The sequence below is a fragment of the Hirundo rustica genome, chromosome 28 (genome assembly GCF_015227805.2).
Source record: "Hirundo rustica isolate bHirRus1 chromosome 28, bHirRus1.pri.v3, whole genome shotgun sequence".
Classification (NCBI taxonomy): Eukaryota; Metazoa; Chordata; class Aves; order Passeriformes; family Hirundinidae; genus Hirundo; species Hirundo rustica.
In genome coordinates this window covers 4,596,057-4,611,628 of record NC_053477.1, presented here as the reverse complement: position 1 = coordinate 4,611,628, position 15,572 = coordinate 4,596,057, and the positions used below count along the sequence as shown (strand labels likewise).

The 15,572-nt window shown below is 62.1% G+C and overlaps 1 protein-coding gene across 1 annotated transcript; it reads right to left on the bottom strand.

Moving 5' to 3' along the window:
• Positions 1 to 2,767: 2,767 nt before the first annotated feature.
• Positions 2,768 to 5,044, bottom strand: ZNF703 (zinc finger protein 703). Its single transcript, XM_040087766.2, has 2 exons — positions 4,832 to 5,044; positions 2,768 to 4,333 (listed from the first exon to the last, which is right to left on the bottom strand). Exons 1-2 carry the CDS (start codon positions 5,042 to 5,044, stop codon positions 2,957 to 2,959), a joined length of 1,590 nt encoding a protein of 529 aa, XP_039943700.1. The 3' UTR covers positions 2,768 to 2,956.
• Positions 5,045 to 15,572: the final 10,528 nt, after the last annotated feature.

Here is a 15,572-nt window from a genome sequence, read left to right as displayed (position 1 = left end):
CCCCAGCAGCTCCGGCCCAAGTGCCGCCGCTATCAGATGATACTCGCAGTGTTTACACGGCCTGGCCCCGCTGCTGCAGTCCTTAGGGAGGGGAAAAATATTCCTCAGGGAACCTCCCGCACGGCAGGACACACCCGAGCAGCATCCAGCCCTGCCGTGGGTGAAGGGAATACGCACGGGCTCGTGTTTGGAGCGGGGACCGTCCTGGTGCTGGGGAGAGAGGGGCTGGAGCTTTGCTGTAAGGAGGGATGCTCCCGGCAGCTCTGGCAGGACGAGGGCTGTGCAGCCCCGTGCCCCGGCTGCTCCACGGCTGGGATGTGGCACGGTGTGCGGATTTTGGCACCGGGCTACCGCGCCTCGAGGCTCTGCGGCACCGTCCTCCCGCCCCGCGGCACGAGGTGCCCAGCCACGGCCAGGGACGGGCACAATGGGACCAAATTCCAGCGCAGGAACCTGTGACGGGCCCCAGCCACAGCCAGGAGCGACGATGGGGACTGGCAGTGCCCGAGCGAGGCCGACACCGAGCTGTGGGAGAGGGGGACACGTCCAGGGAGAAGCCGTGCTCCCAGGGACAGGGGGTCTGGATACCTCCCACGCCACCGGAGAGCATGCACTGGAGCTGCACTGGAGCTGCCCACGGCACCCTGCCCCACGGCCAGCAGCAGCTGCCGAAGGGCTCAGCATCCAGCAGACACAGGAGACACCGGCTGCGCCTGGCACCCCCTTCCTGCTGTGCCCGCAGCGCTGAGCAAAGCCCCGCAGCGAAGCCCCCCGGTGCCAGCCCCAGCCCTGCGGACCCAGGCCTCCTGCAGCAAACATCCCACCTGGCACGAGCATCGCCACCACGGCCACAACCGGACCCCAGCCACGACCGCACGGGGCAAGGGGCAGCCACAGACCCCCAAAAACCATCCTTGGGGAGCTCAGAACGGAGCCAAACCGGCCCCTGGACCACCAGCCTCTCCCACTGCCGTAGGAAAGCCCGGCTGGGCCCTCCCGCCGGCCGCACGCCCGCAGCCACGCTCGAGGCTCCGGCAGGGAAATAAAAATCCCTTCGGCAGCAGCAGTCCCTGTTCCCAGTGCGTTATTTCTCAGCTCAAAGGACACAAAGGAATTTAAACGCAGGGCATAAAGCAATATCGAGAAGGCAATTAACAGAGATTAATTGCATGACTCACTGAAATGCAACAGGAGCGAGGCAGAAAAAAAATAAGCGGTGTGGGGCAGTGGGGCATGCAGGGTTTCAAAGGGGAGCAGGGGCTTGGCCGGGGGTGCCACTGTTGGAATAAAAGCGCTTTCCCTGGGGCATGGAGCGGGCACAGCCCCCCGCCCGGCTGAGCCCCCGACACGGCGGCGATGGAGCCAGACCATGCCGGAGCCATCCATCACCTCCTCCCGGCACAACGATGAGCAGTCGGGGCCGCAGCAGCCCTCGCACCGAGATCCGGGACCCCGCTCCTACCACAACCCCACCCCTAAAACTGCACCCCCGGGACGGGGGCACCACCCGCTCCCCGCGGCGACCCGGGGCCACGGCTCTGATCCCGCTCAAACGCCTTCTCGAACCTTCTTCCCTCCGCCGCCACGCGCGAGGACACCGGGGACACGGACACGCGGGGAGGGGGACGGGGGCACCGGGGCCGGTCCCGTGGGGACTCACCGGTATCGGTCCCGCAGGGCTCCGGTGCTGGTCCCGGAGGACACACCGGTGTCGGTCCCATGGGGCTCCGGTATTGGTCCCGCACGGACACACCGGTGTCGGTCCCTTGGGACACACCGGTATCGATCCCGGAGGACACACCGGTCCCGGTCCCGGAGGACACACCGGTATCGGTCCCGCAGGGCTCCGGTATCGGTCCCGGAGGACACACCGGTCCCGGTCCCGGAGGACATACCGGTAGTGGTCCCAGAGGACACACCAGTACTGGTCCCGGAGGACACACCGGTATGAATCCCGCGGGGCCCCGGTATCGGTCCAGCACGGACACACCGGTCCCGGTCCCGGAGGACACACCGCTATCGGTCCCGCGGGGCTCCGGTATCGGTCCCGGAGGACACACCGGCGTCGGTCCCGCGGAGCCCCGCTGCCGGTGCCGCCGCCGCCACCGCTAGATGGTGCTGGGACCCCGCGGCCCCCGCCGGACCCCCGGGCAGGGACGAGACGAGACCAGAGCGTGGGTACAACCAAGAGGCGTTTATTAACAAAATCAGACTTACCGGGGCTCGTCCGCCCGCCCGGGGCCGCCGGTCCTGCCGCTCCTCCGGCCCCCCAGCCCGGGATGGGGGGGACGCGCGGGGTCCCGCAGCCCCCGGCCGGGGGGAGCACGGCCTGGGGTGACCATCAACCATCACCGGGCCGGCGTCCGCAGCCCCCCGGCCCCGGACACAGCACAAAAAATAGTAATAATAAAAAAAAAATAAAAAGTTTAAAAGGAAAAAAAAAAAAAATTGAAAACCCCAAAGATTAAAAATAAGAAAAAAATTACCAAAAAATTTACCAAAAAAATTATATCTGCAAGTTACAAACGCAGATAACAACAGAATCCCAGAGCGATAAACGCAGAAGGGGAGGAGGAAAATGCCTTCTTTTTTTTTTTTTTTTTTTTTTTTTTTGCTTTTCCATGTGTGGCAGGAGTCATGCAAGAATTTCTCAGGGGAGAAATTAAGAAGGGGAAGGAAAAAAAAAAAAATCAAAAGAAACAGAAGGGGGAAAAAAAAAAAATCAAAGCCCCACACCTGCAAAGTAAAGAGGGGAATTTTTTTTTTTTTTTGTGTTTTTTTCGGGTGGTATTTTTTTTTTTTTTTTTATTTTTTTTGGAAACAGACTTTTGCATACCATTGATTCATCGGTGTATAATGCACTTATATTCCCAGCTTTAAGCTAACATACAGTAATAAATACAGAGTCCAAGGAGGGCGCGGGGGGCTGGGGCTGAGCCGGCCGGGGCCGCGGGCGTTACTGATATCCCAAGGCGGAGGCTGACGTGAGTCTTTGGCCGTAGAGCGCGTACGGGGAGTAGTAAGGTCCGGCGGCCGGCAAGGAGGGCACGGGCAGGGCGCCGGCCGCGGGCAAGTGGCTCTTGCCGTAGGGGTGGTACCTGTTTAGTCCCAAAGTGTGTGGGCTCCTCAAGGAGAGCGAGGCCGGTAACGTGTTGGGGCTCCCGGGGGCGGCGGGCGGGAGGTGCAGGTGGCAGGAGGCCGCGGAGCCCAGCCCGGAGGTAGGGTAACCCGCCAAGAGTTTCTCGGCCCCCGGCAGGGCCGTGTGGGTCCGTAGGTGGGTGAGCAGCTCCTCCGAGGTGGCAAACCTCTTGTCGCAGGGTCCGCTGGCAGACACCCAGTTGCATATGTGGGGCAGGGGGTCGTTCTGCAGCATGAAGCCGTAGGTGTAGAGGGGGTGGCCGGGCAGGCTGGGGGTGCCGCCGGAGGAGAGCGTGGTGTGCACCGAGTGCAGGGGGTGCGTGGGGTACACCAAGGGGTATCCGCTCTTGAGGCTGCCGGGGTCGTGCACGCAGCTGGAGCAGTTGCTGGAGCCCAGGTGCGAGGCGCTGTGGTAGCTCAGGCAATAGGGGTCCCGGCATAATCCCTGCATGAAGGAGGGCGGCGAGGCCCCGGTGAGCGGGCTGGAGCTGGGCGGTTTGCCCGGCAGCCCCAGCGCCCCCGGCAGCTGGCTGCCCACCAGCCCCGGCTTGGTGGGGTCCAGCCCGGGCACGAACTGGGACGGGTAGCCGGCGTAGGCGCCGACGATGGAGCCGTGGTAGCCGATGCTGGAGGGCGGCAGGGGGAAGACGGAGTGGCCCGGTTTGTAGGGCGAGACGGGGGCCACATGGCCGGCGGCCGGCAGCGCGGGGGGCTCCGACTTGCGGCCCGAGGGGGGCTCGCCGTGCGCCCCGGCCTCCGCCACCCCGCGCCCCAGCGCCCCGCCCGTCCCCTCGGGGCTGGGCTTGCCGCCCTCGGGCTCCTTCTTCTCCTCGGCGCCCTTGGTCTCGGGGTGCTGCGGCGAGGCCCCGCGGGAGCCGCCGGGCGAGGCGGCGGCGTGCGGGGGGAACGGCGGGCAAGCGGCGCTGGGCACCCGAAAGCCGGCCTTGTCCGCGCCGCCCTCCTTGCGCGGCTCCCCGCCGCCCTTCGAGTACGGCTTGAAGCTCGACTTGTCCTCGGCGGGCGCGTCCCCGCTGCCCGGCGGCTTCAGCGCGGCGGGGCGAGCGGACGGCTCCTTCTCGGCGGCGGGCGCGGCGGCGGCCACGGCGTTCAGCTTGGAGGAGGGCGGCGGGTCGGGCTTCCCGATCTGCGAGCAGGTCTGGGCCAGCAGCGCCAGCGGGCTCTTCTTGGCGTCCAGCTGCGGGCGGAGCGGAGCCGGTCAGGGGGGGATCCCGACGGCGCCCCCGCACCGGCCTCCCCCCACCCCCCAAAGCCCGGGGCCGGGCCCGGCGCCGAGCCAGAGCGCGGGGATGGGGGCGCGGGGCGGGGGACGCGCCCGGCCGGCGAGAAGAGGGACCGGGAGGGGTGGGGGGGAGCGGGGCTGCGGCGGGGGAGGGAGGGAAAGGACGGGGTGGGGGAGCGGGGACGCCGTGCAGAGCAGAGCCCGGCCGGGAGAACCGGGAGCGCCGGGCCGGGAAGAGCCCGGCCGGGAGAACCGGGAGCGCCGGGCCGGGAAGAGCCCGGCCGGGAGAACCGGGAGCGCCGCGCTGGGAAGAGCACGGTCGGGAGAACCGGGATCGCCGGCCGGGAATGCCGGGAGAGCGCCGGGCTGGGAAGAGCCCGGCCGGGAGAACGGGGAGAACCGGGAGCGCGGGTGCGGGGCTCCGAGCCGCGGCCGGCGGCGGCGGGCACTGACCTCGATGGGGCTGACGGGCGTGGAGGAGAGCGGCTGGAGGTACTCGGGGTGCAGGAGGTGGCCGCCGTGGGCGCTGAGCATCTTCAGGACGCGGATGGGCAGCCGGCTGGCCTGGCGCAGCGGGTCGGCGGGGGGCGGCCGGGGCGACGGGGCGGCCGCGGCTCCGCGGCTCGGCGGGGTCCTCGGCCGGGGCCCGCCGGGAGCGCCGCTCATTTGGGGCGGGGGAAAGGGGGGGGTGCCCGGGCTCCGCGGGGCCGGGCCGGGCCGGGCGGGCGGCGGAGCGGCGGCGGCGGCGGCCCCGGCGAGACGAAGCCCTTCCCCGGCCCCACCGACACGTCAAATAGCCCCGATGGCGGCCGCGCTCCGAGGGGGCCGGCGCCGCGCACCAATCCGCGCCCGGCCGGGCCCCCGGGGCGGGGAGAGCCGCCGGTGGGGGGGGGCGAGCCGCCGCCGCTCCGCCGCCACCGCCCCGCGCCGCCGCGCGGGGGAGAACCGCGGCACCGGCACCAGCGGCACCGGCACCAGCTGCTGCGGCACCGGCTCGCACGGCGCGGCACGGCACGGCACGGCACGGCACGGCACCATGCTGCTGGAGCGGCATGGCACGGCATGGTGCTGGTGGTACGGCACGGCACGGCACAGCACGGCACGGCACTGCTGGCACAGTTTGCCATAGCATGGCATGGCGCTTCTGGCACACCATGGCACGGCACTGCTGGCACAGCTCGGCACGGCACTGCTGGCACAGTTTGCCATAGCATGGCATGGCGCTTCTGGCGCACCATGGCACGGCACTGCTGGCACAGCTCGGCACGGCACTGCTGGCACAGTTTCCCGTGGCTTGGCGTGGCGCTGCTGGCACACCTTGGCATGGCTGACACGAGATGCCACAGCTTGGAATGGCACAGCACGGCTCGGCTGGCGGGGCACAGCTCAGCTGGCACTGCTGCCGTGGCACGGCTCGGATAAGACCGGCCTGGCACAGCTTGGCACGGCCCGGCTCAGCACCCCTGTGCCGGTGTCTCCTGCACCCAAACCTGTGCCCTGTGCCCGTGTCCTGCCCCGGCCCCGACCTGCGGCCGGCCCCGGTGCCCCGTCCCGGTGCCACCCAAGGCAGCGGGCTGACCTTCACTCAGGGCTCTCACAAAGTCACAGTTCCCTCAGGAGCCTACAACTCCTTTCTTCCAGGCATTTTCTCCTTCCTTTGGTTTGCTGAGTCTTAAAAATCTTCAGGTGCCAGTGCAGGCTGCTGTATAACTAATTAACTTCCAACAATTAACTTCCTATTTCTAGTTACCTTTTCCAGACATCCTTGAATTAATTTCACAAACCCCTGGGGCTTCAGTTTTGCGGGGGGGCTGAAAACCAGCCGAGCTCAGCCAGGCTCTGTCCCTGAGGAGGAGCCAAGGCAATGGATAAATCCTGGAGCTCTGTCCAAGTGATGTCCCGCATGTGGGGCCGTGGGGTCCTGGTGGGGCGAGAGCTCCTTCCCTGGCTCCCCTGGGCTTCAGGTGGGAGCTGGTGGGAGAACGGGGGCTTGAGGGGAGAGGTGCAGTGGGATGGGGGTGTGGAGTGACAGGATAACATCGTGGGGCCAGGACGGGATGAGAACTGGGGACCTTCAGCCTGAAAAAGGCGATGTGGGGCTAGGTGCCCATGCCAGCCCCACCTCTGCCCGCCCCGGGTTGGTGTTCCAGGTCCCTCCTGCCTACCCAGCACGGGAGAGGGGAAAGGGGGAGAGACAGACACCTCTAATTAATCATATTAACTCCTGACAGATGCTTTATGTTCCAACAATGTTGCTATTATTAAGTTCATGTGCCCACCCCTCTCCAAGCCCGCTGCTCCGGGTTCTGGGAAAAAAGGCTTTGCTGGATTTCCCCAGTGAGTGCTGGCATCGCCCAGCGCAGCCTGACATCCAGTCCGCCTTGTCCAACCACTATCAATCACACCCAGGGTCAGAGCTGTCAATTTCCCCTCTTTGTGAGGCTTTTTTCTCCTCTTTTTTTTTGCTCTCCCAGAGCTGACCGCGAGATTGATTCAATCCGGACAGCGGGATGTAAGCGGAGAGGCGCTGCCGTTCAAAGGAGCCATTCAAGGAAGGAGGAAACAGGAAAAAAAGGCTTTCCTCAAAGTCACTCGGGTTGTTCGCCAACAACAACACGGCCTTCACGGAGTAACCTCGAATCAGGTGGGACAAGTGCGTAAGAGCAGCGGCGATGCCGCCGGGGCGCAGCAGGGACGAGCAGCCGTGGCCCCGGGGCTGTTTGTCCTTCCCCAACCTCGGGTCATGCCCAAGGCCTGATCCTGCCCCGCTGCTGGCGCACGGAGACATTTCTGCATCTGCTTCACTGGATTAAAGCTTCAGCAGAGGGATGTCGGCGGTAACGATGAGTCTCGCTCCACGCTCATGCCCTTCCCGGCGCTGGTTGGATCCTTTGCTCTAAAATCCACGAGGGTCCTGTTTTTATTAATGAGAACAGTGACCAGAGGGGAGAAAGTTAAACTTCCATGTTCCACCCCCAGTTCTGCTCCGTGACAAGCCCCAGAGATTGCACAAGTTCAAATAAAAGCAGCGAGACCCTTGCCCAACAAAAATAACACCAGCACCAAAGGAAAAGCAAAATATTTGGAATAGAAGCAAAGCCAAGGCAGATCAGAAGCCTCGGGGAGCACTTTCACCAGTGACTGATGATGTTTTCATCCCTAGGCACGACTTGCCCCACCTGGGCTGCCTTTCAGGACATTTGATTTTGCCAAGGATGAGTTCCCGTGCAGAGCCCTAATGAAGCCCAGGGGCTCCGACGTCTTTGAGAGCTGTGGAGCGAGGCTGGGGAAGGGGGAATTGGGTTTTTCTCTACCCCAAGATGTTCCAGTAACTTGGGGTGAGTCTGAGCAGGGAGTTTCCTGTCCCATGGCCCCGGCATCCTGAGCGCCAAGGGGTGCAGAGCAGGCAGGATGGAGAGAGGCATCGGAGCGCTGCAACCTGCGCTGAGAATTGTGGTGGGCTCGGATAAGACGTGGATTTAAATCGCTGTAACTCTCCTCTGCTGGGCTTTGACTGGAATAAATCTCTCCTGTCTCACTGCTGCTGGATAGAGTTTGAGGAAAAACAGGGCAGGGGAGCTGGGGGTGTGTGGGGTGTGTGGGGTGTGGGGGTCAGGCTCCATCTCCCCCCTGTGCAGGGCAGTGAGGGGACCTTTGCCACGAGGGACAGGGCAGGGGACAGCCCACGCTGGGTGGGTCCCTGGACGGGTCCCACGGAGGCTCCAGTCAGGGTGGGGGAGCTGGGGGTGGCTCCAGCCCCGCTGCGGGATGAGGATCCAGGGCATATCCCAAATCCGAGCCTTTACCTGCCCCTCAGAACTCTGAGGTGGCTCCAGCCCCGCTGCAGGATGAGGATCCAGGACACATCCCAAATCCGAGCCTTCATGTGCCCCTCAGTGCCCCGGGAATGGCTCCAGCCTCGCTGCGGGATGAGGATCCAGGACACATCCCAAATCCGAGCCTTTCCCTGCCCCTCAGTGCCCGGGGGATTCACCTGCCGATTCCCAGGTCAATCCTCGCTCCGTGCACACAAAACCTCCAGAGTCAGCGTTTTCCCTGCCCTGCTCCATCCCCGAGTCCCTCCACTCCCCAGGCAGCACCAGCCCGGGCCTTGCTTTTAGCTGCAGAACAAGTGCATAAAAATGATCTTATTTATTACAGGAGACATGTTTTAAAACAACTGACAAAATTGCAAGATGTAAAACGACAAGCAAGTGCTTTTTCTTTTTTAAGCCCGTATAGACTCCTGGCAATGATAAAAATAGTGTTTTCTTTTTTAAAGTTGGAATTAATCTTTCTTTCCAAAGCAATCATGTAGCAGGAAAAGCAGGAAGACACTTGGATATTAACTGATCCTCGCTGGTGATGGTTAGTTATGGAATGGCCGGGACTCGCTTCCCTCCGCAGAGCCATTAACGCTGCGAACATTAAAGCAGAAAAAGGTGAAGGGTTTTCTTTTCCCCTCCCCTGCTCCCTTGATGTGTGACTAACAGCTGCTTTTCTGTGTGACAAAGCAGTGGGGTCTTCCTGTTGTTGATGTAATGAAGCTGTTTCCTGGTGGGAAATTCGACGGGATAAATTGCAGAGGGGGGGAGGAGAACATCCCACACTCACCGAAGAGCTCTGGGGGAGGGAGCTCAGGTGGTCAGGGCTGGCCCGGGGTCAGCGTCACTCCCGCGGGCCTTTTGGGGGGTTTTGCCTGTTTATCTCCGAGTTTTCTGCCGTCAGAGTGCGGCTCCGCACGGCCCTGGGGTGCAGCCAGGACAGTTTGGGGGGTTCTCTCTGCAGACCCCCGCGATAACCCCGCGCTGCTGCCGCGGAGCTGTGCCAAGCAGCCAAGCTCCTGTGCCTCAGTTTCCCCATCTCTGAAGGGGGGAGTGACGGTGACCCCCTAATCTCCAGCACTGGCACCCCCCGAAATCGCTGTGGCGCTCCCGGCGTTTCCCTGTGCCGGCGCTTTGGGGGATCGGCCTCAGCGTGTTCACTGAGTCCTCAGAGACCCACAAAAAATTCACCTTCATCCCTGGCTTCCTTTTTTTTCCTTTGCCAGTTATTAGTTAATTAAACTATGCAAATGAAACCAACTTAATTTCTCTAATACCAGGGCCAGAGCCTCAAACCATTCAGCGCAGCTCGTCTGGCACGTACGTCACAGAAAATGTTTGGAGCAACTCTAATAAAAATGAAAAAGGCTGTAAATCAAGTTTAATTTATTCATTTTCTGTATGGTATGAAAGCATGCCAAAATCAGATTATTTATGAGCCCTTCATAACAATAGGCATTTTTATTGGTTGCAAATGACAAAAGGGGTTCTCAGAGGGATTTTTTTCTTCTTTTAAATTTTTTGAATGCCTCTTCAGAAACATTTATTTTTTTGGACTCTATGATCTCAAAGAAAAATATTTAATCATTGATACAGTAAAAATAATTTATATTTTGATAGTGAAAAACACATCAGTCTTTAAAACATAAACAGACAGAGCTAATCCAGCCCGAAGGCTCAGGCGAATGCTACCCCACAGGTTGGAGGAAAAGGCTGTGATTTATACCCACATCCTTAAATTTCCCATTAGGAGCATAATCCCCTCTAAGTCCTTCACAAAATGTTTGAGCCACTTGCTTTTGCTTTTGCAGACCCCTGGGTGGGCCCGGGGCTGCACACCCGCTCCGTGCCCACCATCACACGCCTGTGCTCACACGCTCACCTCGGGGCGACTTTCTGTGCCCTTCAGGGTAATTCACAAACTCCTGCCGTGGAACCCAGTCCCCTCCAGGAGACCCAGCAGGTGAGGCAGGCAACGCTCCCTCCTCCAAAAATCACCCACAAACCGACCGTGGCTTGGCTCTGCCTCTATCCCCGGCTGTTTCTACCGCCCCTTGTCCCTTCAGTGGCACGGCTGCACCCAGAGGTGTCTGGGCACGGGCACGGGCGGCACACCCAGGTACTCCCTGACCACCCGGACTGGCCTGGGATGCTCCTGTCGGCGTCAGTGGTGCCATCCGAGGCTGCCACGCTGCTGGCCCTGGGGACAGGGACGGGGACACGAGCCCCAGTGTGGCCTGTGACAGCCAGAGGGCCACGTCCCTCCTGTCCTTCGGGAGGGGAATTATCCCGGGAACCCCAAAGACCCGGGAGCGAGGTGGGTGCCAGGGACAGCGTCTCCGTGGTGGGGACAGCGCTGGGGACAGCACCTGTCCCTGGGTGCCCTGGCTGCCGCAGCCACCGGGCAGCAGGAGGAGGCAGGGGCACCCCAAAACTCCTGCGGAGGGGAACAAAAGCCTGGCTGGGTCGTGCAGGGGGGCTCGGCTCTGCCGGAGGGCTCCGGGTGAGGAGAGGCAGCTCTCCTGCAGGAACGGGAGCTCTCTGTGCGCCGGCCCGGCCCGGCCTGGGAATAAAAAACCACCAAGAAGAGAAAAGAGGGAACCCCCTCCCCGGGAGAATTAGCATCCAGGATCTGTCAGTCACTGGGAGCTTTTGGTAAAAGGGGCCCCTTGTCAACCTCTGCCTTTGATGTGACTGGGACGGAGGTGCTCAATTAAAAGCCTATCAGTCTGTAAGTAAATCAACGCCTATCAGGCTTGTCACATCAAACAAACGATTATTGCACGAACCCGCCCACCCCATTAATCTGGCTGTTCCTTCTTGACAGCTCAGGGTCAGGGCACTGTAAATCCTGCACTGGATTGCAGCCACCTGGAGCAGGATGAAAGCAGCCCCGCAGCGTGTGCTGCTGCACCCAATTACTCCCTGGCAGCGGGAGGCTGCGCTCGGGGGCACCCCTGGGTGGGGGGTGCCCGGCGCGGGGCTGGGGTCCCCACCAGAGCTCGGATTTGCAAGGTCACAGCCGGTGCCAGCACGGTTTGGTGGCACCACGAGGCCGTCGTGGCACACGTTGGGTTCCGGGGATGCTCAACACCCAACTTGGGGTGCTCAGCACCGGAGCTGCCGGCACCGGGAGAACGGAGCAGCTCCAAAGGCTGCTCTGGGAGGTTGTTGTCACCAGGGATGGTCACACACAGCCCCACAGTCACGCCTTGAGGGTGCCCGGTCACGCTGCACTGGCCCAACCCCTGAGGTGCCCTGGCCAGGTCACAGGGATCGACCTCGGGGAGCTCTCCAAGTGGGAAGGAACCAACAGGTTGAGCTTTCAGATGCTCCTTGGGTGTGGATTAGCAGCAGCAGTCCCGGGGACACTGGGTGCTCCCTCCAGCCCTCCTCCTCCTCGGGGTGCAGCCTGTGCTGGCAGGGCCGCGCTGGAGCCGGCGCCTCCTCCCCGAACACGCCGGGCTGTTCAGGGGGACAGGCGCCAAAGTGCCCTGAAAAGCCTCAGAGCCGCGCTGGGAGCGGCCTCGGGGCAGCCAGAGCCCGAGACTCCTGTGCAGGCAGAGGATTCTCATACAGGGAAAGCCAAGGCTGGGCTGGCACCGGGGCTGTGCCCTGGGCTGGGCTTGGGGAGGGCTCCGGCGCTCCTGCCCCTGCCGGGGCTCTGCTGTGCCCCAGAGGAGACGGGGTCTGTCCCTGGGGCTGTGCGGGCACAGGGGCTGCCCAGCCACAGCAGGAGCACCCCGAGGGTGACGGGGGCTCTGCTCCCCTCCTGCCCAGCCCTGGTTCTGTCGTTCCCCCTCTCCGCCTCGCCCGGTGCCTGGCAGTGCGGCTCTGGCTGGTTCTCCCCGCGGGGCCGTGAGCCGGGGCTGCCCTCCCGTGCCAGGGATTGACTCCGGCCCCGAGGGCTCCAGGAGCTCACCCTGCAGCCGTGGGCTGCGTTTTGGGGCTGCTGCCAGGGCAGCGTCCCCATGGCTGCCCTCCCTGCCTCAGTGTCCCCATTTCCAGGGTCTGCGGTGTCTCTGAGCACCCCGGCACCCCTAAAAGCAGCACTCGGCGCTGGAGGGGGAGAGGGGCTTCACAGAGCTCAGCAGAGAAACCGAGGCTGCTGCGGCCTCGTGTGGGGAGGGGGCAGCTGGGACAATGGGCCCGTGCCGGCCGAGGTGACACGCACAGGAGACAGACTGTCACCGTGCCACGTCCGATGCGGTGACACCCAATCCTTGCCGATAAGCGGTGTCACCGCGGCAGGGAGAGCCGTCACCCCTCACCCACCCTCGGCTCTGCCACCACGTCAAGCAACGCCTGCTGTCCCCGGGAGATAAACGCCACCGTGTCCCCCGTGCTCCTGCTGGCCCTGCCTGGGCCCTGCCTGTGCTGGGAGATGCTCGAGCTGGGGAGGGAGGCACGGAGGAGAGGAAATTCCCCCCTCTGTCTCCCCCTGTCCCATCCCAGTGTGGGGAGAGGCGCCGGGGCTGCACCACCGCGGGATCTGGCCCTGAGGAGTTTATCTCCCCCGCATGATCAATGCTGAGTTTAAGTAAGGTTTATTGGTATCTGTAATTTAACATGACATATTTCTAACACGAATTACTCTGAGATCATCGTGTGCATAAAATATGACAGGAATCTTTTAAGTGCAAGCATAGTTCTCAGTTAATTTAATAACTGAGATGGAAAATGGAATAGCATTAAATTTAATATTTTACATAATGCTCCTACACTTCCTTCACTTGCTGCTGGCATCATTTGTTTTCCCTTCTTCCTCATTTACAGCCCACTCAGCCCGAATTGTCCTGGAGCCCGGCCAGGGAGGGAGGTGCTGACCCCCGGGAGGGTGGCGGTGAGCAGCTCCCACCTCTCCCGCGGGCGGTGGGAAGGTGCTGGGATGCTCTGCCCTCCCCTCGGCTCCCACGCTCGGGGCTGCTGCGGCGTTCTCCGGGTACCCGGGCCATGGCAGAGCCGGAGCAGCCCCGGCCAGACCAGCCCTGAGAAGCCCCCGGCACACCCTCCCTGGGCAGCAGCCCGTGCTCCAGGCCGGGTTTTGTGCCGGCCGTGCGATTTGGGAGCCCGTGCAGCGCAGAAGGGATCGATGCCGCTCTTAGCCTTGTCCCTTCCTATTGAGCCTCGGCCGTGATTTAAGGGGCTCCGGTGACGCCGCGGACAAGGTGTTAACACCGATCCGGAGGGGCTGCGAGGGGGATCCGGCCCTCCAGCCGTGTCTGCTGCGGTTGCGAGGGTCCCCGAGGCCGCTGGGAAAGCGGGGGTGCTGGGGGGGCTCTCGGTGGGAGAGGAGCAGAGCCTGACAGCGCCGTAACTCTCTCCTCCTAAGGAGATGAGCTTGCAATAAAGCGAGGAGCGCATTAGAGGTAACGAGACAAAATGGCAGGGTTTGGAAAGGCCGGCGAAGCAATAATCCAGGCTGGAACAGAGAGAGCACTCAGCTCACCTCAGCTCCTGGAAACGCTGCCAGAGCTGTTCTTTACTGTGACTTGGAAAGTCTCGGCCGCGGGTTTCAACACCTCGCGCTCACACCACATCATGCAAAAGTTAATTCTACTTTCAGGCTGATGTCAACGTTCCCCTTTATTGCCACGGCGAAACGCGAGGACTACATTAATTTGCATTTGCTGTGCGCGAGTAACGCGTTCCAGATAATCGCAGTAACTCCTCTAAGGTATAGACGGGAATTTCCTGGATAACGTGCAGGATGGAAAAAGCCGACGGGGTCCAGGAGAAGGAAACGCCATTGTGTGTTTTCATAACTCCACCTGGAAGCAGCACGGCCCAGGAGCGCAGCCCTTGGCTGGGCCGGCTCCCCTCGCTGTGCAGGGGCTGAGTCGGGGGCCCGGGCTGGGCTCTGGCACCCACTCGCCGTGGAAGCATTCCCAGGGCTCTGTGGGGTGCCAGGAGTGACCACGGAACGCCACGGGAAGGGAGATCCTGCTCCCAGACAGCTCCTAACACCTGGCAGCCGCTTCTCCGTAGAACAAACAACCCGTCGCCAACCGCAGGCCGAAGGGAAATATTGCTTTAAGCAACGTGCTGGAAACGTGGATGCTCCTGCCTGGGATGGGAACGACCCTTTGTCCACGGAGCTGGGAAATGAACGGAGCCCCAGGAGCTGCCCCAAATACCCGAGCGGGGATGCAGCGGCCAGGGAATGGATTTCCCATCTCCCCTGAGGAATGCCGTGCCCCAGCCCGTGGCTGCGGTCACACATCACAGCCGGAGGCTTCCAGAGGCTCCCCGGACCCAAGGCGGGCGGCAGGAAGCTCCTCCCGGAGCTGCTGCAGGGAGAGGCAGGAGCGTGGCCAGCCTGGCCGGGGCTCAGGGTCCGTGTGGGGCTGTGGGAGGGGCAGGGGACGCTTCCAGGTGGGATCCGCGCTGCGTCCCCTCCCCAGGGCTGCGCTGGCACCGAGCTGTGCGCTCGGATGCGGCGATGGCGTGTGGGAGCGATGAATTCATTTCCATTTATGATCTGTTATGATGATACCCCTGAAGGATAAAAGTCTATACATAATAATCTCCCTCTTCAGCTTTGTTAACAACTTCAATTAACAGGGAGCTGTGTAATGCTTCATCAGCCGCTCGGATTACAGATGAAATTAAGCCATCATATTTATGAACTACGCCGTGAGTTCGAGGAGGACTCCACATATTTTACATTTAATAACTTGCCCTCTCATTTTATTCATAACGTTAGTAATGATTTGGTGGCTGCTTTGGGGGGAGCAGCAATGAGGGAGCGAGGTGGCCGGGTGGGAGGGAAGCTCTGCTGGGCTCTCAGAGCCCCTCCCGCCCCCGCTCCCTCCCCTTTGATTTTCCATTAAATCCCCCTCTGAACACAGCGGCTTCTCCATGGAATTGCTTTCCACTCAGCGCTTTTAAAGCTGGGATGAGGATTAACGACTGAATCCCGCACCCACCAGCCGGGGCATGGGCAGCCGGCACACGCCAGCGGGCCCTGGGTCCGGGCTGTCACCAGGCTTGGGGACATTCCAGAGGTCCTGGTGCCCCGAGGAGGATGGATGCTTCACAGGAAGGGAGGGAGCTCTGCCACTGGGAAAAACAGAAACATCCTTCCCCAAAGTGGGGAGGGGCCGTGGGAGCTGTGCAGAGCTTCTCCCGCACACCCCACTCCTTCCCATCCTCCCATCCCGGGCTGGTTTTGGGGTCTGCTCCCTGCCAGGGACCCCCACGGTCCCCACCCTCTGTGACCTGGCTGGGAGCACAGCGCCTCCTCCCCGGCCCCGAATGCAGCCCAGGCCGAGCAAGGTTAATTAATTTGAGCAGAGCCTGAAGCCCCGAAGATGGGGAGCAGCACGTTGAAAGATGATGCCTGGCAAAAATCATTAGGAGCATCTTTC

Excerpts from the sequence above, each read along its gene's own strand:
- ZNF703 (XM_040087766.2), bottom strand. The coding sequence starts at position 5,044 with ATGAGCGGCGCTCCCGGCGGGCCCCGGCCGAGGACCCCGCCGAGCCGC. Across the intron at positions 4,334-4,831 it reads CGCCCGTCAGCCCCATCGAG|CTGGACGCCAAGAAGAGCCC; the intron begins GTCAGTGCCCGC and ends CTCCGCCCGCAG.